Raw genomic sequence first — 26620 nt, 5'->3', positions numbered from 1 at the left:
ATCACAAATTATACAGAATCCTGGTTTGTAATTTAACTGTTTTATTCACATTGACAGATACTTAAAATCATGATTAATGGCTTTAAAATGACATTTTTAAAACAACCACCGTAAAGAGCAAAATGTGATATATTAATATGTACAGACAGACATAAAGTTGGTCCATTGAGATACACAGTGCAGAAAATCCACAAGGGTTTTAACTCTCCGGACTCGTGTAAGGACAGACAACACAGACTTGAGCGATGTCATCATATTCATACGTTCTTTTCAGAAAGGTATCTGTCAGTCTCAGTCCTGATATACTCTAAAAAAAAGCAGATGAGACAAAAATACATGAAACACTAAAGCAGTTCTACATTTTAAGCATTTTAACTCCATGAAGGTCACTTAAGATTTTTTCATTTAATTTTGTAAAACAATAGGCTTGTTTTCATTACAGGTTTGGGCAAAAATCCGATGTCAATAGAAACTTATTATGAAATAACACATTTTAGGACTAAAACTCATTTTATCCTCTCACGATAAATTGTATTAAAAATCATGGCGTCAGATGTTGATAGGTTTACATACAGTACTGTGCAAATGTCTTAGGCCACCATCACCAGCTTATTTGTTTTAGCAAAGTTTTAATATCAATCCATATTTATTTTTCACTCTTTTTAAAATACCACAGAAAATACGGGACATATGTACACAAAATCAAAAACAAAACAATTTTCAGAACTAAATGTCTTCTTTCGACATCTTGAGCTTTTTTGAGGAGTCATGAAGTCATTTGATTAGAATGAGAAATTAGGATTAAATTTCATTTAGGTTTAAGAAATCCTGCAGCTAATTGCTACTATGGTAAATGGACTGCACAGGTAGGCCCAAATTGTTTAAATAACTATTAAACTGATAATAGCCTATTCTAAAATGAAATTAATCTTGACAAACTATATTGTTCAAGAGCTCTAAGATGGGAGTTTTCATATTTTATGACTGTTTTGCAAAGGAAATGACATGGTGAGGGTAATGTTGTAAAATACCACGGGTCCACAGGTGGGCCAAAGTTTTTATTTCATATTCATAAAATAATCTTGACAAACTATATATTATTGGAAAGTTCCATAACATTATGACCACCTGCCTTATATTGTTTAGGTCCCCCTTTTGCCACCAAAACAACCCTGACCTGTAGAGGCAGGGACTCCACTAGACCTCTGAAGGTTTGCTGTGGTATTTGGCACCAATAAGTTAGCAGAAAATCCTTTAAGCCCTGTAAGGGGCGAGGTGGGGCCTCCACGGATCGGACTTGTTTATCCAGCACATCGCACAGATGCTTGATTTGTTTGAGATCTGGGGAATTTGGAGGCCAAGTCAACACATTGAACTCGTTGTTGTGTTCCTTAAACCGTTCCTGAACAATTTTTGCTTTGTGGCAGGGCGCATTATCCTGCTAAAAGAGGCCAATGCCATCAGAATTACTGTTTCTATGAAAGGGTCTACATGGTCTGCAACAATGCTTAGGTAGGTGGTACACATCAAAGTAACATCCACATGAATGGCAGGACCCAAGGTTTCCCAGCAGAACATTGCCCAAAGCATCACGCTGCCTTTGCCTTCCCATAGTGCATCCTGGTGTCGTGTTCTCCAGGTACACCACGCACATGCACGCGGCCATCCATGGGATGTAAAAGAAAACGTGATTCATCGGAACAGGCCACATTCTTTCATTGCTCCGTAGTCCAGTTCTGATGCTCACATCCCCATTGTAGCCGCTATCGGCAGGGGTCAGCATGGGCACCCTGACTGGTCTACGACTACTCAGCTCCATACACAACAACAAACTGCGATGCACTGTTTGTTCTGACTTCTCTTCCAGCCTTCGTTCCCCACGTGCATCAGTGAGCCTTGGCCGCCCATGACCCTGTCGCAAGTTCACCGCTTTTCCTTACTTGTCTAATATATACCACCCACTGACAGATGCCATGATATTGAGATTATCAGTGTTATTCACTTCACCTGTTAGTGGTCATAATGTTATGGCTGATCTGTGTATTTTTGCATTCGTAATAATGCAGTGACAGTAATTTATTATTTGTGATAAGAGTTTTCAGCAAACCAATGACACCTAGTGGCTTTTATTGGTAAAACCACTAAAAGTGTGACAAAACCATATTTTTTGTGCTTTAAACTTGAAACTTGGATCAAAACTAGTCGAGACTTGTGCCTTGATTTTTGTAGTGTTTTGCACATTTAACGTTTTCATTTTAATGATTTTTTAAAATTAAACATACTTTATTTCCTTAGATAAACTTAAACTTGTAACTTTTTTTATTTAATATTAACAACACTTCCATGAAAAACTTTAAAATTCTTTATTTAAAAAGACACCAAGATTAGGCTTCGAGACCAAAAGAATGCCAGAGTTATATTAATTAGAAGGTGCACATCACCGTTTCACCCCCACTTAAAAGGGGCTGACAGCACACATGTTTTCTCTTCGACATCTTTGCAATTGTGTTTGCTCCTTCACTAAAAGAACTGCAGTTTTATGTTTTGTTAATTTTAAATAAAAATGAAGGTCAAGTATTTTGTACAAGTTACTTTGGCCTATTAAAAGTGGGCATTTAAGGAAAAGTGTATAAACTCTAAATCGAAAAACAAAAAAGACATACATCTAAACAATGAGACAGAACAGTTTGAAGTTTGTCATACCTGTAAGCCCTGAACAGATGACAAGACCTTGAGTGGTATAGATAGAGAGGCGCTGGGGCTGAGTTTACCCAACTGTCTGCCCGACACCCCACACCAGTGGATGGATCGAGTGTTACACATCTCCAGTAGCAGATCCATGGTCCTCTCACTGAGAATGAACACGTTCGGTTAGAGATCTCATGAGATCTGTAATCTGACAGCTTCACAGTGATGATCTTACCTGCAATTGGTGATTTTACAGGTGATGTCAAAAGGTTCCTCTAAATTGACGGTATCAGGGATGAGTTCAAGGGAAAGCCTGACGTCACCATAACCAGGAGCCTACAGTAGAAGAGAGCAGTTTTAAAGCTAGAGGTCCTGGTCCTTAAATTTGATTGGCTGATGTGCTAAGGAAAGGTTGTGATCTGTAATAAAACTAACTTAATGGGAGAATGGGCTTGCAGGTGACCTGTGATTTATAAAGGGAACACTGCTTTGTTTTATAAGTCTTAATATTTTTGGCGTATGCCATTTTTGTCTTTTGTGCGTACGTAGACTTTTAGTAAGGATCCAATGCATACTTTTATAAATGAGACCCCAGAACAGCGGTTTTGTATCCGCCACAGTAACGGCTAAAGGGATACTATGACAAAGTTATGCTTGGATGTATCTTTTAAACTACGAGTGGGAGATACTGAATCCCTAATAGTTCCCTAATGTTATATTAAAGCAATAGCTGTGCTGATATACAACCTTAACGTTGCAGAAAGCAGGGAAAACAATGCTAAATGCAAATAATACAATTCAATAAAACCAGTTACTGTAGGACGACATGGATTATAGATTATGTAACATGCAATTACAATGAATTACTATGAACAAACTATGCAAAGCAATATAATAATATCCACACAACATTAAATACAAGTTCACTTGCACTGAGAATAAACACGGTTTTTGCTGACCACTATATGGTTTATGTGTGTACCAAAAACAAATTTGTGTTCGTAAGCAAAAACCTGTTGAGAATCCCTGATATAAGATACATAATTTTATGTCATGTCTATTTACTGCATCTAAAATTTCATTAATTTCTTCCAAAACGGTTACATCATTGTCCACCAGTTTGCACATTAAGATAAATAACCATTAGACCTTTTTGAGTTCAAGGACCCTTAGTTGCCCACAACAATATTTGAACGCCCCCGACTCACTCAAGTTTTTCCAAATAAAATTAACTAGAGCTTGGAATGACTACACAGATGTATATACGCTACTAAAATGGCCAAAAAACATACAAAACATCTTGATTTTTGCTTGTTTTAGCTTATTTTAATGCTTATTTTTAATAATTTTAAGTTATCTTGATGCCTCCTTGGAAATGGCCACCTGGTCGGAAAAACACTGCATTAGGCCATTGTCTGTTGCCCTACATCCTCATTTGTGACCCTGGACCACAAAACAAGTCATAGGGGTCAATTTGTTGAAACTGAGATTATTATACATTATCTAAAAGTTTTTTAGGTTTGTTAGGATAGGACAAAATTTGGCCAACATACAACTATTTGAAAATCTAGAATATAAGAGGGAAAAATATAAATATTGAGAAAATCGCCTTTAAAATTGACCAAATTAATTTCTTAGCACTACATCCATTCACAAAAATAACGTTTTGATATATTTACTGTGAGACATTTACAAAATATAGGACATTTCATGATCTTTCATGTATTTTTGGCTATTGCTACAAATATACCTGTGCAACTTAAAACTAGGTTTGTGGTCCGGGTCACATTTGATTGACTTTGTTGCTTTGATCTACACCGAGAGTCGTACCATTCTCTGTAATTGGCTTGTCTGTAGTCTGCCTCTCTCTCCAAGGTTGGTTTTCCACACAATGTCTAACTTGCCGATTACCGTCACCCCCTTTAAAACCCCGGCCTTCTCCGCAAACTCCGGCTTGGGCTTTAGGCAGTACAAATACTGCCTTGTATCCAAGGGCTGGAGATAGGACATCTTCCCAAACGTTGACTTGCTGTAAAAACATGAAAACTTTGTGAAAAGGCCTTATTTGCAACTATTACTTTGTTACCGTACAATTCGACAAAGTTAGGTATAAGCAGCACATAAAAAAGCATACATCATAATGCCATGCACAATACTCGTGAAACAGTTTGGTTTACGGCACCTCTCATCTTCAGCAGCCACAGTGTTGAGCTCGTTGACGTTGTACATCATTGAAGGCTCCAGAGAAACCTTCTCCATGAACATTGGCGATGTGGTGATGTTCTGGATCTGTGCCTCCAGGAAAACCTCATCTGTCTGGAGGGTCAAAGATTAAACCATCAGATCAGTCTAACCAGCTGTTGAGAGCCAATCAAAATCATTTATTCAGACCTGGCAAGATTTCATGCATTTTAAAGTGGTCCCTGAAAGTATCTGGAAACTTAAGTCACACTTGAAAGACTATAAATGTTATTGCATTAAATAGCAAAAAATGATGCTAGACATTTAAGAATTACCATTAATGAGCAATTTATCATAGGTGAATTTCAGAAGATTCCCCAACAAATAAGTTAGACGTATTCTGGTAACATAAGTCAACCAGAAATTGTCAAAGTACTTTAAGTATTAATAAATGTGTCATCTTTCTATTGAATAAATTTCCTTTGATACTTTGTTATGTAATGCAATGACATTAAGATATTTTCAAAAGTCCTGAGTGACCAAATACCTCAGGGCCACCGTAAATGATTAATTTTCCAGACATTATCCTGGAGTGATACTTTATTTGAAGGGCTCTGTATGGGTAAACGTTGATTTATTTTTAAAATTATAAGAATGTTCTCTAAATATCTTTAAATATGGCCCTTCAAATCAAGTTCATTGGAAAAATTGAAGTGTGGTTTATTGATTATTTTTGTGTCTGAAAGGCAAATACAGGATTGATCTCTGAGCGGTAGATTAGTATGATTTTAAGCTGGTATTTGTTAAAGCAGAAAGCAAAAGTTCCCATGCCAAGCCTGATTATTCAATAACCAATAAATAAATAAATACATTTACGCATCTGTAAAGAAAATACAACTTGTTACTCTAAACAAACCTAAAACAAATCACATTTTAAAACTTACCACACATTACTATTATTACAAGTTTAATGTGTTACAGCAAATACACTGGCATCTTAAACACAAAGATCCATATATATAACAAGCATGAATTTTCCCAATCTGGTTGAGAGATTTAGCTCATTGGTTTGCACTTGTTAAATGAGTCATCAGGATAGCAGAAGCATTGAGAGTTAGTGGGTAAACATGAAAAAGTATGTTTAATAACACCACTTTATAAAGTATACTATGCTGGCCAATCCTATGGTGTCAACTGCTACAGTCCATCATAATATCAGTTGATTAAAGTCCTGTGAGTTTGGGTTTTTTAAATGATATTTTTCTACTATTATTGTAAAAAGATTTAAAGCCACAATATGTAGGATTTTCACCATTAGAGGTCTTACAGAATAGCAATAATAAAGGCAAAGCTAATGAAGTTATGAATGAGAGTGGAACGATGGGAAATGTTGTTTTTACCATCCAGAGAATTATGGAATTTACCCATGATGTTCACAGATGAGGTAATAAATGAATGTTGTTTTACCTGTCCATTTGATCATCTTATTTCATGCCATCGTAATCAATTAACAACAATGTCAGAACGGCCCTCTTTATACACACTTGTAAACTCTGGAGCAGTTTCGTATAAATGTCATGCGTGACCTTTGATGTGAAGGTCACGCTGGTGGATCACATGGCAAGTGCAAGTTGTGGTTTAAAAGTACTTTTTTGGTGAAAATGATGATCGTTTCATTAGATAAGACCCTTTTGCCTCGGGTTGGGATCGTTTAGAGTGCTTTGAAGCTGCATTGAAACTGTAAACTGTTGAGATCCAATAAAGTCCACTATATGGAGAAAAATTGGAAGAAATGGAACATTTTCCTTTAAAAAACCTAATTTCTTCTCGACTGAACAATACAGACAGAAACATTTTGGATTACATGGGGGTGAGTAAATTATTAGTTAATCTTTTTTTTTAAAGTTGAGTATTCCTTTAAGTCACTAAAAGGGGACAATTAAGGGAGACAAGACATTATTTAAAACAAGATTTTATCTGTATTTACAAACTTTTGGGATAATGTAAGTACACAACTTGCATAAAAAAATATCACACTGTGCAGTGGTTTTTACCTTGGGTTCACACCAGTCGCGTTTGAGACATCAAATTCACGTCTACCGCATCTAGTTTGCCACTTGAACATTTTAAGTTTACTCGATTCATTTGCGCATAAAAGCAGAGCGTGAAATTCTAGTCATCGAGACATTCACGTGGAAATTCGCGTCATGGAAGGGGCTTCTGCGACTCCCTTGTTATCACGTCACTACTAGAGCAAGCTCCTGATTGGTTAACACGCCACGTTTTTCAGCAAAGTTCCAATTTTTCAACTGCCGTGTTTCCTAAATGCCTCATTTGCGCCGCGGGACCTCCACACCTTCACATTGACTTAACATTGAAATCACCCGCGCTTGACGTCTCTACTGTGGCTGGTGTGAACGCAGCATTAGATATTTTATTACACATCTTACATATTGTGGCTTTAATAAGAATTATTGCTGGTATAAAGTCTTATACTTCTTATATAAAGTCTTATATAATTCTTTTCACTTTGTGGCAGTATCAATCTTCTGGACCTTCTGTAAAGTTTGGCTAAGCATACAACAATGGTCGAAATTAATAACATAGGATAAACAGAGATGATAGCTCCTGTTGTGTGATTATCAAATACGCACTAAGGGCCAGATTTACTAAGAGCTTGCGCCATAACAAATGCCTCTTTTGCAGTGTAAAAAAAAAAACTTCTGTCAGGATTAACTAAAGACATGCAGTGAAAAATTTAGACTGAAAAGGCAAGTTTTTGCGACTGACCTTACTGCATATGCATACTGTGTTTCCTTTTCAGACTCAAAATTTATTGGAAGAAAGTATTTAAAATGAATCTTAATATGGTTTGCTCTTGTCCGTTGACTGGTATTTGCACCATTATTTAACGCCAACATAAAGCATGTCTTAAACCCTATGCTCCTGGTAGATTGCGGCGGTTATTATGGAAATGAGATTTTTGCGTCTATTAACGTGTGCCTTTTCAGTAAATACTCTTTACACATTTCCACTCACATTTTCATAATGTTTGAGTCAAATTTGATATTTAAGGTTCCACTTAATTAATTTTAGTCGACCCCTTTGAGTAAATAAAAAGTAGTACACTACCAATTAAAAGTTTTAAAACACTAACATGTTAACAGTGATCTTAAAAATTGTTTAATCTCAACGTGTATGGTTAAATGTTTGAAATTACTTTTGTTGACAACAGTGGTGGCCGGTGACTTCTTTTTCGAGGGTGCACGATGCGAAGCTTGTCACAACATGTATTTAGTCAGTCATGTGTGTGGTTCGTCATGTCAAAATATGTGTTCGGCGCATTATGTGAACCATGTGCATCATCATCATGCGTCTTTTTAAAAAACATGTATGTTGCACGCGTGTTTGAAGGGTTTATGATAAAAGTGATGCCAGACACTCGCTTAATCTCATGTGTAATCAGAGTTTTGTGTTAAGTTACTGTCTTGCAAGTATTTAGTGTACGCGAGTTTCTCTTTGATCATAAACCCTTTCAACATGGTTGTGGAAGGCACGTATTTTGACAAGACGCATAATGCACATGGTTCACACGACACTCCGAACACATATTTTGAATTCATGTCCCTCGGAAAAATATATATTTTTAAATAGATGACTTTGAACATCGAAGAAAAGTTAAATTAGAAGTCCAGATTAAATGTGAAATTCATCATAAGGTGAAACTTTAAGCTTCTTAATAGAATGACACGAGTACAGTTTTGCAATTTCTAGGCAAAGGGTGACAGCACTTCAGATGATCAAATATAAAAGTGTTTTGATTAATTATTGAATGATTTTATTCACAACATAATTCCCACACAGTTACATTTGTGTTATGCCATAGTTTGTATGAAGTTTTTTATTAAAAATAAAATATAAATAAAGAACAAGTGAGTGTTTCAAAACGTTTGACCAGTAGTGTATATTCTATGCATGTACTGTTTTAAAATGACTGTCTTTTAAGTTCATTTTAATGAAATACTTTTTCAATGTTTAACCCATTTTATGTCAAAGGCCTTAAAAGAAATGAAAAAGGCTGTGCTGAAAAAGAAAGATTGCAATGGAGAAGGGAAAACAATTACCACAGAACTGAGGTCACTCTAATGGAGGAATAAAACACAAAAAATAAACATTAGAAAAGTGAAGGTTACATGCAGAAAAAATGACGGTGTCAGTTTTCTTCTTTAAGGCAGCGTAAATGTGAACAAAACTTCTAACAATGAATGAAACAGAGAAACTAACCATAATAAATATCAAATGAAACCAATGAAAATGTGTCAAAACGGGTTCTCTAAAAGCATAGACTAGCTCAGATGCGATGCAGACGGGCAGGATGACCATGTCTATACAATAAGTAATTTGCAATCTAATATTTACACACTAATATACATAAAAATGCAAACTGGTAAATGCAAACTTACCTCAGCGTTGTAGAATTTGGTTTTTACATCTAGAGGCTTGAGCACCTGGTTTAAAATAGAGTTAAAACTAAAGTTTGAGCTGCAATTTGATTCAAATTCAACAGAATCCATTAAAAAAAACAGATGAAATCCCATAACACAGTGCTTCATTTCTTCAGTGCATCGCTACTGCGGCTTCAGGTTCTGTTGGGCTGCATAAGATCTCGTGCTTTAGTACAAATATCAAGCTGTAGTGTGAATGAAACGTCTCAACCCAGTGCTAAATGGCTTAATAGTGATGTGAGCAGTTCACATCCATTCACGGGCCAAAATAAATCAGATGAGCTCACCTGAAACTTAAAAAACTTTCTGAAGTAAAGTTTCTCTCCAGACTGGGTGGTGTAGCTGACTGCGCAGACCAAGCTGAAATTACAAAAGATAATATGCAAACATGGTAAGAACAACAATTTAGATTATGACTATGTTTGTCCCTGCCTTGTAAAAACCCAGCTAATGTCATTTTTGTGTGATTTACTGTTTTCTGCATAAAATCCATCTTATTACATGGCTGTTTACCTCATAAGTAAAGTAAAGAATATTAAAGATTAATTTGAAATATTTATTTGTTCATTTTTAATGAATGCAGAGCTTCCACAAGGAAAACATGCTTACTTTCGCTCTTAAGATAAAACAAGCCGTTCAAATGTCACGAACACACTATTCGGTGTAATCATCAGTAAATATAATGTTATATGTCATTAAAACATATTTATATTTAATTTTGGTGTAATATGACACTGTACTTGTCAAAATTATTTGCAACATCCGGGTTACCGTGTGTATCCGAGAATAACAAACCTGCAAATGTCGCAACTGGCCAATCAGAATCAAGCAATCTAACGAGCTGTGTAATAACATTAGTTTATGCATTAGCTAACATGAACTAAGATAAATAAAATGTTTAGAAGTATTGTTCATGGTTAGTTCATGTAAATATCGGCATTTACTAATAAATTTGTAAAATTAAGCGTTGTAACTGTTAACATTAATTAATAAACATTATAAAACGGGCAGTTCTGGTTCTTCATTCTGATTGGTTGAAACGCGTTCTAAGCCGTGATAAAATACACCGGTAACCTCACGGTTCAGACCACATTACATAAGTTTCACTGCGCCACTGTTACTGCGTATTGATTTATGAAAATAAACACCACAGTCTTAAATCATATTTTTAATTTGTATACAATTGCACAATTAATGGCGATATCCAGATGAATGTCAATAAATATTGTTGAGTCATCTCGTCGATAAAGAGAAAACGTTGTCTGAGGATTTTATAACTCAAGTTCATACGTCCGCTATTATCCACTGGGTGGCGATCTTACCCAACTTAAACACTGACGCATTCACTGAAAACACCGTGTAGTACTGTTCATGGCTCCGTCTGAATCTGATCTCTTACTAAAGTTCTTTACAAAAATGGAATTATCTCCGCTTTTAATAAAAAAATTTGAGAGGTGATAAGAGATCAAATGAAGGTAGGATGAAATGTTTTTTTGTTTGTTTTTGTTTCAAAGCGGATGGTCTGTTCTTTCATTTTGATATTTTATGTTTATATAAAGAAGATAATTTTCTGGAAGGCATTACACTAAAACTGGGTGGCAACTTAAAAAAAAACCGCTGACGGGGAAAGAGTTCAGCATGCTTCCAAGCATATTTGATTATCACTTCAACAGTTGCACGATATAAATGTTAATGTATAAATTAGATGAATGGTGATTTATAAAATAAACACCACAGTCTTAAATCATATTTTCATTGTGTCTTTGCTGTGTCTGTGTTGGTTGGGAACTGCGCTCTGTTTCAGTCACACTTGATTCTGAGGAACTACTTTGTTTGGCGGAAGAGTAATATTTGTACTAATATAATTACAACTTTTTTGGGTTTTATTTTATAAAATCCCGCTAACGTTATGCATATGAAGTAACCGTTTTATAAACGCAATAAACCCCTCGAAGCGTTGGGTTACCAGTGCATTTTATAACAGCTAAGGGGGTTTAGGCACTCCGCTTCGCGTCGTGCCTAACAACGCCCCTTAGCTGTTATAAAATGCACTGGTAACCCACTGCTTCTCGGGGTTTATTGCTTTAATGAACCACTATTGACATTAACCAACATTAACAATATTGGTCATTGTTTGTTGACGCATAGACTAATGTTTACAAATAAAATAATAATAAAATTTGTCCATCAAAAAGCTAACATACATGTGTGTCCCGATCTCCTTGACCTCATGATGGATGACATCATCAATGCAGCACTCTGGTTTGAGTTCAGAAACAGCGGAGTTTGAAGCGGATAAATTTAACCTCTGCGAGCTCGTCTGTAGGTCCGCCTGATGAGACAAAGCATCATGGGATAAAAGTGAGACCAAAAAAAACACAGCAACCACAGCAGATAATCCTTGCTTGAGAGCCCCTACCTTTACAAGGATATCTTTAACCACTTGATTGCTGTCGTTGTGCACACTAATGTAACTCGAGAAGGTCTCGCCTAGGAAAATATTTCTGGACAGAAAATAAAGGGGATGCACCTCAAAGCATGTTTTGGAACTCAAAATTAAATTATTATTAATAATCATGTAATGTATTGTAAATTACCCAAAATTCTGTGGCAGGGTAAGCATTTCCCCAAGGATTAGTGTTTCTGCCCCCTTCACAGTGGATGGATCATCTTTCATGAGTCGTATAAACAAATCACCTGTAGACATGCGATATGCTGAACTGTAAAACTTTTGACTGACAGCCAGGTGTTAGATTTAGATGTCTATAAGATGACCAGGTCTGTATAACCAATTATATGTTACTGCACTGCTATATGATATAATACCAATAAATCAATAGAAACAACTCATGTTGTTTTTTACCTCTAGTTTTTATTTTGTAATATTATGGTCACATTAAACTAATCTTTTTATGATTCTTCAGTTATTACAATAACAAACAAATAGGTTTTAGGTAAATAAAGACATATTTTCTGACATTTCCAGACTTAAAATCTATCATTAATATGCTATTGCATTTTCAAAGGTAACAATCTAAACATTTAAATCCTTGAAATTTTTATTTTGTGAAAAGTGCTTTCAGTTACTAAAAATAAATAAGAAAACAATTCTGTAAATCCATAGGCATTATTTCAGAAAAAGCCGTAACTGTCTCAAAGACTAATGCATATATTTATGATACATTCAACAGAGACCTGCCCTTAAGTTTAAATAATAAAAAAAACATTTAAAGCATTTCCACCTCAGAATTTTATTAAAGCAAATACATTATTTACGATTTGGAAATTACATTTCGTGGTTCAGGCAAAAGCTGATAAAACTGACATCTGACTCAGTGCTGTGAGGCATCTATATTTGCTGACTGACCACAGTAGGGCTGGGTAAAATTACTAAATCTCAGATTTTAATCAATTTATATTAACAAAACAAAATCTATTCGGGAAATCCCTAAATCGATTCTTTATTTGTGTCCTTTCCTTTAGGAGGGCCCGATCACCCAGAGCAAGTGTGAACGATGCTCGGGACAGTTAACAGAACTGTCACTTGCACGCTCGGGCCACGAGGCCAGTGATACATTGTCACGCAAGTTTATCATTTCTAGTGTTTTAGGCATTGCCAATTTAAATATGCATGCAATGCAGAAAAGAAGATCTTAATGCACTGCTCACATTCTGTTTGAGAAGTCCAAAGAAAATACTGGGTTCACGTTTCCTTCTATTGAATGGACATTTTAGTGATGTTGGACCACAAAGCCAGGGTATAAGGGTATATATTTTTTAAACTGAGATTTATACATTATCTGAGGGTGATAAAAAAATCTAAATACTTTAAATCGCATTTAAAGTTGTCCAAATGAAGTCCTTAGCAACACATATTACTTATGATAAATACATTTTAAATATATTTATGGTACGAAATTTACTTGTGCGACTTACGACTGGTTTTGTGGTCCAATTATCCTCATAAACGTAGTATGTTGTGTAAATGTGGACAAATCAAAAAGAAAACGCATGGGTAACAGTATATTGGATCTATGCATTACTCTACTGTGACAGCACACCAAATAAATTCCATCACTGCACAAATAAAGATGTTGATGAAATATCGATTATTAATCGATACTGGACTGAATCGAATAAAAACCACATACAAATAAATCTAACCGAATCGCAAAATTACTCGCAATACCCAACCTTACTACTGAGAAGGATTGTTTTGCGTAAAAGATTGCAGTAGCTGAAAAAACATCTTTATGTGTGTTATATTTATTTAACAGTTCTAATATTACATTCAGCTCATTCAAGCTGATTTATAGTGCAGTGTATTTTAACTCTTCATATAAATAGAAATGCTACTCAGAACTGTCATAATGAGCTGTGGCTCTGAAATGTAGCTCACATTTCAGAGCTGCAGGCTCCCGGCGAAAGGCAAAACAAACACTACAAATCACCAATATATCTTAAGGCTCTATTTGGGGGCAGTATCATACTGCTAAAAGCTTATAAAGAAGATCAATTCAAGACTCATCGATGATGAAAAATATGTCACATAAGAGCTGTCAATATCTGCAATGTGTACTATTTAACTGTACATTTTTATGTCAGTGTGTAATTGTACAATATTGCACATTTCTATCGTATTTTCATTTGATATTCATATTTCACAATATTTCATATTATATTCATGTTTCCTTACTGGTAATAAATCTGCAAGTTATTCAAACACATCAACAGGGTTACTGACAGCACAAACAGCATAAGATGTTTGTAGAAATGTCCAGAGCAGGAGTGTGTGAAGTATTATTAGGTTATACCTGGAAGATCTCTGTCCTCACACGTTACTGGCATGTTTGTAAAAAGTGTAGGTTTGGTCAGCCTCATCACTGTAGGGAAAACAGATAACTTTTAATATGGGATAGTCAGTTATAGGGGCGGTTTCCTGGACCAGGATTAGCTTAATCCAGGACTAGGCCTTAGTTTAATTAGGAAATATAACTAGTTTTAACAAACATGCCTTACTAAAAACATTACCTGTGTGCATTTTGAGGTAAAACAAAGGGCACTGATGTATTTTAAGATATGTCAGTGCAAGTTATTTTCAGTTTGGACAGCTCTTAAAAGTGTTTAAGTCTAGGACTAGTCTAATCCCTGTCCGGGAAACCGCCCCATAGTATTCAATCGTAAACATTTATGAAGTTCTGTACTAGGCCTACCTACTGTACTTGGTGGTTTAACTTACAATAGTAACACCCTGAGTGCATGCAATATTTAACTTTAACATCTAAATTGACTAATATGTTAGCTTTTCATCATTCTCATGTGAACTGTATTGTTAAATAAAGTGAGGTTTAAAAATAAGGCTAATAAAGTTAGTAAATAATAAAACCATCAAGGACACAATGTGTTGTTTTTTTTATTCAGTATAAAAACTAGCATCAGCATTATGTAACATAGCCACTAACATAGCCATTTGTTATTGGTGGGGGAAAATGCTCTATATTTATGTTTATTAATATGGCAATACAAATATAATAATTGTGTTTTCCATAATGTGTTACAAACCATATGGCATATAATAAAAAAAGTTAAACATACAGACTATTAATTGGTTTTAAAGGAATTATTGTACAATTATTATAAAAATGATTTACAATGAAGTGACAGAAATTCATTAAAACACATTAAGGACTTACAATTTTGGCTGGTAAAAGTCAAGTTAAGCTAGTTTAAAAATACTTTTGTCACATGATGTGACAATATGAGATAATACCTGCAATGACCCAAAAGTAAAACTGACTACCTATGCATTATAATATTATTATATGCAGGACAGGCCCGGTTTTGCAGACTTAAGACTAGACCCAGACTACAGTGCAGACCCAGCATCTTACATAGGTAAACATGGACAGTGTCTTAAACCCTGACAACCTTAAAATGTAAGTTGACAACCTAAGCTTGCGTTATTTGCATCATAAATGGCCATTTATAACGTTTGCATTGTGCCCTAAAATGTTTCTGAGTATGCAACAGACTAGATGAACACTGTCAATTCTCTGCATAGCAGAAATGATTAGTTAGCAGTCAAGCTAGCACTGATGCTTACTTCTTGCTAAAGGTATTATTTAAACATCTGTCTAAATAAACACACGCGCATTATTGTTCACACAGTAGGAGGCCGTTACAGTACTACGGTAAGGAAGGTAATCGCTGTAGTACCTTTTAACGCGAGTAGATGCTCTTGTTTTGCTTGGTTGACATCCATCTTGTCTGCTGTACTGATGTGACCTTTCACCCGCATAGCAGCAGCTGATCACGGCGATTGAAGAGGGACAAACCACGCCAAAGAGAATAGAAGAACAAGAGGCGAAACTCTAATGCGTTTTTGGCACCAGTTGGCTCTGTAGCGCGGCCGCCATTTTGGAATGAAAAGTCTCACAGCCAATTCATTCTCAATTCATTCTCAGCGCATCTCACAGCCAAATCAGTAGCGCAATAGTAAATTTCTTAGATTAAAATTTTGTTCACTTGCTACACCTACAGTAAATGCTGTATTGTCTTGTATTTGTTGTGTTGTTGTTGTTATAAATTCTAAATTAATAAATTACCATTTGTGAACAAATTGTATTTTTTTGTAGGATGCTTTTATACTATTTCCCACTTGTGATCCTCTCTCATAGTAAGCAGCGTCTCTTGCTTAGTGCGCAGCTGCATTTACACCGCTAGGTGTCAGCACAACACACCACAAAACAAACACCTGCACCTTTAATAATAATTTCAAAAAACATAGTTTTATGAGAAAAATTAAAAGTAAACCTGGTAAAAGAAACCATCTACCTTGTCATTAATGAAACAGAGGGATAGTACCCTTAAGATGGCTCTCAAGAATAAATTGGTTCATGAGAGACGTTTGTATACCACATTGAGGAATAAGGTTTTAAAAAAACTCAGGCAGGCAAAAGCAAAAAATTTTATTGATGCTATTAGTGAAGCTAAGGGAAATACAAAAGAAATCTGGAAAAATTAAAAAAAATTATCAGGGAAATCATGCACCATCAATAAACCAATAAAATTGAATATAGATGGAAATGTAACTTATGAGCCAATTAAAGTGGCAGCAGCATTTAATTGTTATTTTATTAATTCTATAAATGCTTTATCTCAGAATTTTGCCAGTTCAAATTACTCTCTCACTCCTTTAGATACAGGTGCCCCCATTATGACTTTTAGAGAAGTGACAAATCTTAAAGTGAACTCAATCATCTCTTCTCTTAATGGCTCAAGGGCAAAAGATATATATGGGATGGACACAGCATTTATAAAAACCCATAAGGAGGCACTTATTCCATCTATTACAAAAATTATAAATTGGTCAATTAATGAAGGAGTATTTCCCAGTTCCTGGAAAACTGCAATAATAACACCAGTATTTAAATCTGGTGATCATAGTGTCATCAGCAACTATCGACCAATAAGCATTCTTCCAGCAGTTTCCAAAATTGCAGAAAAATTTATATCGGAACAGATTACAATGCATTTAAATGCAGGCTCCTTCCCATTACATCCGATGCAATTTGGATTTAGGAAATATCATTCTACGGAAACGGCTAATGTCTTTCTGTTGGAAAATATAAAGGCTAAATTGGAGAAGGGTGGGGTGGTCGGAGCTGTTTTTCTTGATTTAAAAAAAGCTTTTGATCTGGTTAATCATGACATTTTAATTAATAAGCTATCAAAATTTAATTTTTCATTGGATGTTATTAAGTGGTTAAAATCATATGTTACAGATAGAAAACAATGTGTTTGTGTGGATAATAAAATATCCCAAATAACTGACATTAATTTGGGTGTACCGCAAGGTTCCATTTTAGGTCCCCTGTTATTTAGTTTATATATCAATGACCTACCTGAGGTCTGTCCACCTACTGTCACCTGTCAGATGTATGCTGATGACACTGTCATATATTTACATGCTACAAATAAGAGGCAAGCTGCAGAAGAGCTATCAGCTGCAATGATTAATATCTCCAATTGGTTAGTAAATTCGTGTCTTCACCTTAATACTGAAAAAACAGTCTGTATGTTTTTTTCAAAATCTACAAATAGAGATCCAGACCCAGATGTCATAGTGGCAGGGAAAAGACTTCCAGTGGTCCAAGAGCTCAAATATTTGGGAATAATATTAGATTCACGTCTTACATTTAAAACACAGGTAAAAAAGGTCATAAATAAAATTTAATTTAATTTGGCAAATTTTAGACACATTAGGAATAATTTAACTACAGAGGCTTCAAAGTTATATATTAATGCTATGATTTTATCACATATGAACTACTGTCTTACCAGTTGGACACAGATAGGTCGAACCACATTACGACCAGTTGAAATACTTTATAAACGAGCCTTGAAAACGTTGGATAAAAAGTTAAATTCATATCACCATTGTAAAATCTTAGTTAAATATGAACTGTTAAATTGGGAAAACATGATTAAGTTTGCGGATATATTACTTGTATATAAAATTTTTCATGGTATGGCCCCCCCTCCGCTCAATAAATTTATCCAACAAAATTTAAATACATCTACTAGAGCGTCTGTAAGAGGGGATTGTAAAATACCATGTAGAAAAAGTAGTTTTGGACAGTCAGCTTTCTCTTTTCGAGCAGCTCATACATGGAATACCATACCCACAGAACTAAGGAATAATAGATCTATTAAATCATTCTCTAAAACCATAAAACATTGGTTATTATCAAATCAATTATGCTGCCATGATACTGAATAATATATTTGCATTTCTCACTTAGTGGTGTCTCTGGTATGCATATATGTTGTTGATGTATTCAAATGTATGTGTTTATGCTGTGATCTGTGTCAACTGTGTATGATATTTGTGAATAGTAGTGTTATTCTTACTTATTTTTATCTAAGGCTTTTTTATTGATATGTATTTATTGTATTGTTGTAATGTATTTACTGTTTTCTCTTAACCATCAACCTGCTAGGGACTGCAGATGAAAATTAGCCTGTATGGCTAAATCTGGCACATTTACATTCTGGACTTTGTCCTTTTGTTGATTAATGTGCGTTGTCCCTTTTAAATAAATAAATCAAATCAAATCAAAACAAAGGTGGATCTGTTGTTTTGTCTGACTAAACTCTGTGTATAGTATGTTTCTTTAGATGATATAAAACGGCTCCAAGTGTTTATTTTTTACTGAATCATCTCAACCCTCTTAGTATGCAAAATGACTATTGTTATTGAGAAAGAATAAAAACAGTTTATGACAGTTAAGTAACACAGTAGAATACACATTTTGAATGTTTAGTATACTTTGCATGCTGTAATATTTGTATAGTGTATTTTTGGTCATTCATTTTTTCAGGTTTTGATGGCGGGTGGAGGTTATGTCAGGATAAATATATGAATCATCATGTTGATAAATGGATATACAGTATGTCTTCAGATGAACTGTTTATAATAAGCAGGAACATACTTTAAGAAGGTGTATGGGTTATTGTAAATTTCATGCAAGTATGGTTGCTCCAAATTTGTATTTAAAGAGAGATATTGTGATTTCACATTGTAATGACTTTAATTCTCTGGGCACACAAACTGATTAAATGTAAGGCTTGAATGACGTGTAAATTGGTTTTGACAAAAGTGTCTGTGAAAAGCAACCTGTAAATATGTGTGCACATTTTCCCACAAACTCTTCTTCAATACCAAATATGCAATGTCCTCTACAGTGCTCCAAAACCAAAACTCATGGTCTGACAGATCAGAGATGGTCCTCCTAAACACCCCTCTTTACTCCAGTATGTAGTGAATGGAAAGTGCCTGGACAGAATAACTGGGGTACATGCATACTTTATTCATGGATCATAGTGTAAACTCATAGTGTAGGCTGACACCAGATTTTAAGTTGGGAATTGTGTAAAATCTAAACATTTGAAACCACACAAAACTTTTTGACCAGTATAGTTAAGTTTTTAGAATTAAAGAAAGAGTTAAGAAAAAAAATTAAAGACCAAACAAAGAATAAAACTGTATATCCTTTAAAATCAAACATTGTTATTTCATTAACATACAGTAAACTGCAAAGATCCAACAATATCCAGAATTGTTAAAATGATAATGCATGTAAATGCATACACAACAGCAAAGATATGATTTACTTACAATAATTTGCTGACTTTACTTTAATGTTTAGTTCAATGTATAAATGTCACTTGAATTTTAAAATGTTTCATTTTCTCGTAAGCAATACTTTCACATTTTAGTTGGCACAAACCATTTTTATCAAAGTAAACCGACTTAAATGTGCAATTAAACTGAATTCAACTGAATCCATATATAATGTACCTTTTTTAACTTGCATGTGTTCATGTTTTAGAAAATACGAGACTGAACAATGCCTCATCGTATGTTTTAAACCGTACAAACCACATTTGTACATTTTTGAACGATTTGCCTTTGTCCCTGTGATAATGGGGTAAGGGGTTGTACGCTTTTGCATGATTAATTTTGTACAAATTCATACAAATTAGCCAACTCGTACAATATGTATGAATTCTTATGAGATCAGGCTGGACTCATCTATGATGGCATCTTTCTAATTTAAGTACTAAATGACAGATACATTTGTGCCAAAAACAACATATTTGAAGCATTTCACCTTTCTTTTAAAGTTAGTGAGCTTATTTATTTTGTTATATGTACAATTATAGGGTAAATTTTACTTTATTATGTGTCTTTAGCATCATTTTTGTCCTGCATGGTGTCCAGCTTAACCCATCAGCTCCACCCTTAGGCCATTGATTTTTATTCAAGTGTAAACACAAACAAACATGCCTAGATACTTATCACTCTATAGGTTGCGTTCAGATTCAATATATGCAGATGTGTATACCTGCCAGACAGATGAGGGCTTTAAAAACTATTCGACACACAGATGCCTTAATCCTCTGAGGAATTCCTTTGACATTTGATCTTCTGAATCAGCTATCATGTGGTGGAGGAGAGAGCCCATTGCTGGCCCACAAAGGCAAAAATCTGCTTTTTCTGCAACTTTAGAAATTCTACGCTGTAAAAAAAATCTTTGCTACCTTTTTTTTGTTGTTAAATCAACTCAGATTTACAAGTCATGTCAACTTACTATTATTTATCTTGAAAATAGACGAGTTTCTACAACTTATAAAATATAGTTTAAAAAAGTCAATTTCATTTTTTAACAACTCATCTCTAGTCAAAATAAATATGATTGGGTTAGATAAACAATAATAAGTTTAAATGACTTGTAAATCTGAGTTGATTCAACAAAAAATTTAAGGCAGCAAACAGTGTAGCGATGATGACCAAATTTGACTAATGAGACATTTCATTAAGAAATGTAACCATAACGAATCTCACTGGGATTAAGATGTAAATCTTGTTGTAGTGCTTTGGAATATCACATGAATCCCTTATCAAATGAGCACTTTGTTTTTCTGTGAGTAGAATGGATATCAAATGGAGATTTGAGATGGAAAAAGCTGAACTCAGATCAGGAGTAAATGGGATTAATGAAAGCCCTTATTTATCTATTACCATGTTCGGCCAGAAGGTGAGTGCTCCCCCTACAACCCCCCTATAACAGAAGCTAGTGAAGGATTTCAAGTTTTGATCCCATGGGCAAAGGCAATTACGCTGTTTAAACTGAAGAAGATGCTAAGAAGACAATTCTGGGTTGCTGAAATATTGCTTGATTTAAAGGCACCTATGGTCCGATTCACGATTTTACATTTCCTTTGGTGTGTAAGTGTGTATTAGTACATGTTACTGATATGCAGAAGGTACCTACCCCAAAGTAAACGATGATGCGAGTTATCGTTTCCAACGTAAATCTCTTTTCTTTGACTACAAAACACACACGGATTGTAGACAACAGTTTACTTCCTGGGATTGGTGATGTGGACAAGATCGACATTATCATAATTCCTCCCGCTTCGGACTCAGCCTGTAAATTAACTCCTGTTAGCATTACATTGTGACCGAATCTTTCAAACATGCTAAGGAGCGTCACATATCCGGCCGACGTCAGAGGTATTTAGAACAATCACAACGTACAGATTAGCTGGCAAATCAGGGACACAGCACTTTTCAAATCAGTTTTGGACAAATTTAGTGCATTTCAGGAAGACAGGGATATCTGGAGCTACAAAAATGCACGGTATGTGGAAAATAATGTGTTTTTTGAACCATAAACTACACAAACACACTATATTTTACCATATATTGCTATAAATCGCTGTGGATTATAAGTCGCATCAGTCCAAAAATGCGCCATAAATAGGAAAAAAACATATAAATCGCACTGGACTATAAATTGCATTTATTTTGAAAATTATTTCACAAAATCCAAGCCCAAGAACACAGACATTTAATCCGGAAAGTCAAGCTATTTAACTAAACAATAACACACAGAACAACAGGCTGAATAGATTACTACCTGCAGTTTGTAATCTGCAGAATTGGATTTTCTTTTTGGTGGCATTTTGTTTGTGTTAAGTCTTTCTCGGGTGTCTTTAAGTTTATGTTTCAGTTAACAGATTTTCAGGTTTCAGTTGTTTTCAGTCAATTTTTTCAGTGGAAGGCCACCAGAGCAGCATATAACGCCCTCTCACGGCTGTAGACGGTATTGTTTTCTCTTGGTTCATGTTAGTCAGTATGAATTAATTTTGACATATAAGTCACATCTGCAGGACCAGCCAAACTATGAAAAAAGTGTGAAGTATAGTAATGAAACAGGTGCACATTAATATGAGAAATCAAATGATGCACATTAAAGGAGCGAATTGACACATATATATATAGATCACATTATTACAGTGAGTTAGGAATCTGTCATTTTAATTTGTGTTGATATAAAACAACATATAAATACCCTCAGGACACCCTAGCAAACTTCTACCAATGGTTTCGGAGGGCTCAAACCACCACCTAAATCAATTGATCTCAAAATGTACCAGTGGTGGTGATTTTGTATGAATTTGTATTATGTAAATTGTGGTGGAAAAATCAGAAAAATGCATGAATAAAACTCACCCCTAACCCCAACGTCACTGGAGGGAAATCACATAGTACAAATTTTGCATTGTACAAATTCATATGAAAGAGACACCTTGTAAAGTAGTTATGTATTGAGATTGTGTTGTGCTCTAATCTCTTCAGAAGGGCTTTTCACACTTGAAAAAGTTACTCGTCTACAGACTCTGTAAACAGAATCCTGTGTCATCTGTTAACTTTACCAGAGGTTAATAGAGAACCCTAGCTACTGATAATCTGTTGTTTCACACTGTACATTCCTAAACCCTGGGTTAACGTTCTCATTTGCATATTTATTTTGTCAATAGTCCTGATTGGACAAAAACAGCTGCATTAAAGTGACTGAATAAAAGTGCATGCTAAATAAGCGGTTATGAAGTCACCACATAAATCCTTCTTGGCTGTTTTAAGCAGTCCCAGTTTCTGGGACTGTACACACAGATGGAGATATGTGGTGCGTTATTTCTGATTGGCTGTCTGTTACTACGCATCAAGTCATAACATTTGACCCTGAGAAGGCAGTGCTATCCTTGCTTTGAAGCAGTTTCATAATCCTGGATAATATGTGATAATAACTCCACTTCACTGGGACGGTACCTTAAAAAGGGTCTAATATGTACCTCTTAGGTACCAATGTGTACCTTTGAGGTACCAATGTGCACTTTTAGGTAAGAAAATTTTACTTTTTAAAAGTGATAACTTTTGCTTTGTCTTATACCTTTATTTCTGAATATGAAAAGTGAATATGAAGATACTTTGGGGTCTGATAGCTGAGAGAGAACTGTATTATGTGCCATAATAATGCAAATATTTTAAATGTTATACATAAACAGTATTTGCCAAGCAGTTTGGCCTAGTCGAGAGGATGTGGAGAGCATAATCTTTGCTGTGATGATTTTGGACATAGACAGACAATAAAACTCTGTCTGGAACATTGGGCGAGAGAGGATCCAAGACCATTATCTCACTCAGTGTATGTGTGCGACTATCATTTGTCATCCGAAATCAGGTCATACACTGTCTGATGCCCGAGGTTTCCCATATTAAGACTCAGTCATGGAAAACTTTAGTGAAGTGGAAACCATTAAAGTCAGGAAGGGAGTGAGTCTCTGAAAATCATATGAACGAAAGGCATATTGTGATAATCACCTGGAAACCACACTTCCCCATGTTTAACATCCCTTTTCTATAGAAAAGTCTGCTAATTTTTACTGTCTACTGGTAAAGCTAAACTACACTACAATGAAAAAACTTACAAAAGTTGTCACGGACAGTGTGGTGATCGTAATGTTACATTTCTATGAGACAAAAAGTAAAAATGTAACACTGAAAATATTTTTTTAAAGAGAGGGAAAGCTCCCTCTTATTAAAATTTGGTTATTATTTACCCCTCTTCATGTTTTTTTAATGGTTATGAATTTACTTATATGGTATAGAAAACAAACAGCAGAGTGTTAAACATTAAGGGGCGCTTTCCCAGATAGGGTTTAGATGAATCTAGGACTAGACCTTAGTTATATTAGGAAATTTAAAGGGATAGTTCACCCTAAAATGAAAAAGTTGTTATCATCTCATGTTGTTATAAACCTGTATACATTTTTGGATGTTGTGATAGACACCAAGGGAGATATTTTAAGGAATGTTTGTAACCCAAACCGTTCATGAGCCCCATTCACATCCATAGTATTTTTTCCTATGGAAATGAATGGGTATCATGATCGGTTTGATTACAAAAATTCCTCAAAATATCTTCATTCGTGTTCATCAGAAAAAATAAATTCATACAGGTTTGTAACAACATGAGAGTGAGTAAATAATGACAGAATTTTCACTTTTGGGTGAAGTTTTTACAAACAAACCTTACAAAAAACAATACTGGTGTGCACTTGAAACAAAACAATGGCACTGATATATTTTAAGATATGCTAGTACAAGATGTTTTTAAATGAAGGCATCTTAAAAATGCATTTTAGTTGGGGACTAGGACAATCCCTGTTTGGGAAACTTTCAAAAATGTACATTTTAATAAAAGACAAAAATCTAGGTTTTTTTTCAATATTTTCTGTATAATGCATTTAAATATCCATACACTGTACATCAGCATTTCATTCTTTATATGGTTTCAAGGCGTTTCATGTTCACTTAAACTGTAAAACTGTCAACCCCAAAGCCATACACCAATTATATCCCAAAATATATTACAGTTAAATGATTTAGCTTGACATAAAAGAGTGCAATTTAGTTTTTTCCAGATGCTGTAATGTCATGCCTGATATGGGGTTATTATATTTTTCACATATGGATTTTTTACATTGATTTTTGTATCGTTTTTCATTTAAATTTAAAGTCTATACATTTCATACTTTAGTGTGAATACTGCAAACATTGTCATGTGCTTATAACTCATGATATTGTATGAACCTACTGTACACGTCCAGTGTTTTTGCATTCTTAGTCTTTTCCGTTCTTCTCCTGAACTCCTGTATGCCCGGCAAAAACAATAGCGGCCTGCCACAGCTGTGTTTACAACTCTGGCCCCATTTCCACTTTTCAAGGCGGGCTGCTTTTAACAAGCCTTTTCAAAAACACACACACACAAAGTCATTCACCAGGGAAGCTAACAGACCTTTATCAGCACAAACGCCTGATAATGAAGCGCTGCACTGCCATAACAAAGCCATTAGCATTGCACTACGTTACAGTACAGCAACGGACACAGTGTTGACCCTGAATAAGCAAAAGGGAAACTCGGTGCTTTTCTGCATGTGAGGTCATCTGATGTTTTCTTCTGTGGATCTCATGAGATTGTTTGTTTTGCCGGTCATTTGGCTGGCAGGAGAGATGGCTGTAGATGCTCTTCTGGCTTCTGTGTATGAACCTCTGAGGCCCACATGAGGTTAGCAGACTGTTTGTGTTGAATTGATGGAAGGACGAGATTTCAGAGTCGGCTTGAAAATCTACAGAGCTTGCAGTAAAAAAATTTATGAAGTACATATGATGTTTATTTTTATATTTTTTCTTCTAAATAGCTGAATCTCAATATATCACTTCTCACAGTAGCTTCACAGTGTTGTACCGGCAAATATACAGTATAACAAATTAAATATATAGTCAGATCCCAGATATATAAGAGTCCAGGTCAGTTACGGTAATGTGAATTTGGGGGAATATTGTCATTAAAAAAACGTGTATGTAACAGTCTAATGGGCCGATCCCACCAAGCGCGTTTATGGCAGTTGCATTGACCCGACCTAAAAAATGTTAAAATGACTCTCTTGTGTATTGTTAACCGAAAATCGTAAACAAACATTTGCGGTAAATAACAAGGGTAAATCTCACAAAACATATCACCCCTAAAGCAACTGAAAGTATTCAAATGAAAAAACTCAGATTTAAAATCATTAAGGTTTTTAGCATTTTCATGACAGTAAAGCACAACCCCAAACTTCTTTGCCCTGGTCTGTACCTTTTAGGTATATGAGCATCTTTGGTACAAATATGTACCTCTATACCTCTATATGTACAAATATGACACTCTGACGCTCGAATGCATTCTCTGGGATTCTCTCAAGCGGAGGTTTCCACCTTCTGATTGGTTGCCGCCGAACGTTTACGACTTCCGATTGGTTGCCGCCGAAACGCGTCATACCTCATCATTATCATAAATTTGAGCTCCTCAACGCTCACATCATACATGAGGCGCCGCTGCTTGATGGAGCTCGCCGCCGGCTCTCATTGAAAATGAATGACTTCCGGCCACTTTGACGGTCTCGCCGGTGGCGGTATGAAAGCACAGTTAGGGGTCGATCACAACAAACACGTTTATGGCAGTTGCAGGCGCCTTTTTTGAATAATTTTGTTATGTGCGCTGTTTATGCTCGCCAAATGCCTTGCGTTTTTTGCCGCCTGCCGCAGCACGCGTTTTTGAAGGAGCACTGAGAGCAGAAAAGGGCCCGACATTATTTCCATCTTTTCATTGTCCAATCGAATGAGGGGAGAGGCGAGCCTTTTGTTGTGGTGACAGAAGTTAACAGTTGTTTGGAACAACCGGACTGCACTCTCTTACGGCGCATTCACACGGGGCGAAAGCGTTAACGCTTGACGGAAGGCTTATCTGAAGCGTGGCCAACAGCCAATCACAGTGGCCGCAGCACATGCTCCG

General features: G+C 35.4%; 1 protein-coding gene across 2 annotated transcripts; it reads right to left on the bottom strand.

Annotated features, from left to right (window-relative positions):
- Positions 1–24: 24 nt before the first annotated feature.
- Positions 25–15738, bottom strand: trappc13 (trafficking protein particle complex subunit 13). 2 transcript variants are annotated; one of them, XM_065290263.1, is made up of 13 exons: positions 15591–15738; positions 14189–14257; positions 11972–12071; positions 11794–11878; positions 11579–11706; positions 9662–9734; positions 9333–9377; positions 8994–9011; positions 4871–5004; positions 4519–4717; positions 2924–3024; positions 2704–2851; positions 25–307 (listed from the first exon to the last, which is right to left on the bottom strand). In XM_065290263.1, exons 1-13 carry the CDS (start codon positions 15670–15672, stop codon positions 200–202), a joined length of 1290 nt encoding a protein of 429 aa, XP_065146335.1. In that variant the 5' UTR covers positions 15673–15738; the 3' UTR covers positions 25–199. The 2 variants fall into 2 exon arrangements, with proteins under 2 accessions (XP_065146335.1, XP_065146336.1); XM_065290264.2 differs by lacking the exon at positions 8994–9011.
- Positions 15739–26620: the final 10882 nt, after the last annotated feature.

The sequence above is a fragment of the Paramisgurnus dabryanus genome, chromosome 10 (assembly GCF_030506205.2).
Source record: "Paramisgurnus dabryanus chromosome 10, PD_genome_1.1, whole genome shotgun sequence".
NCBI lineage: Eukaryota > Metazoa > Chordata > Actinopteri > Cypriniformes > Cobitidae > Paramisgurnus > Paramisgurnus dabryanus.
The sequence above is the reverse complement of the archived record's forward strand: the minus strand, read 5'-3'. Positions and strand labels throughout refer to the sequence as shown.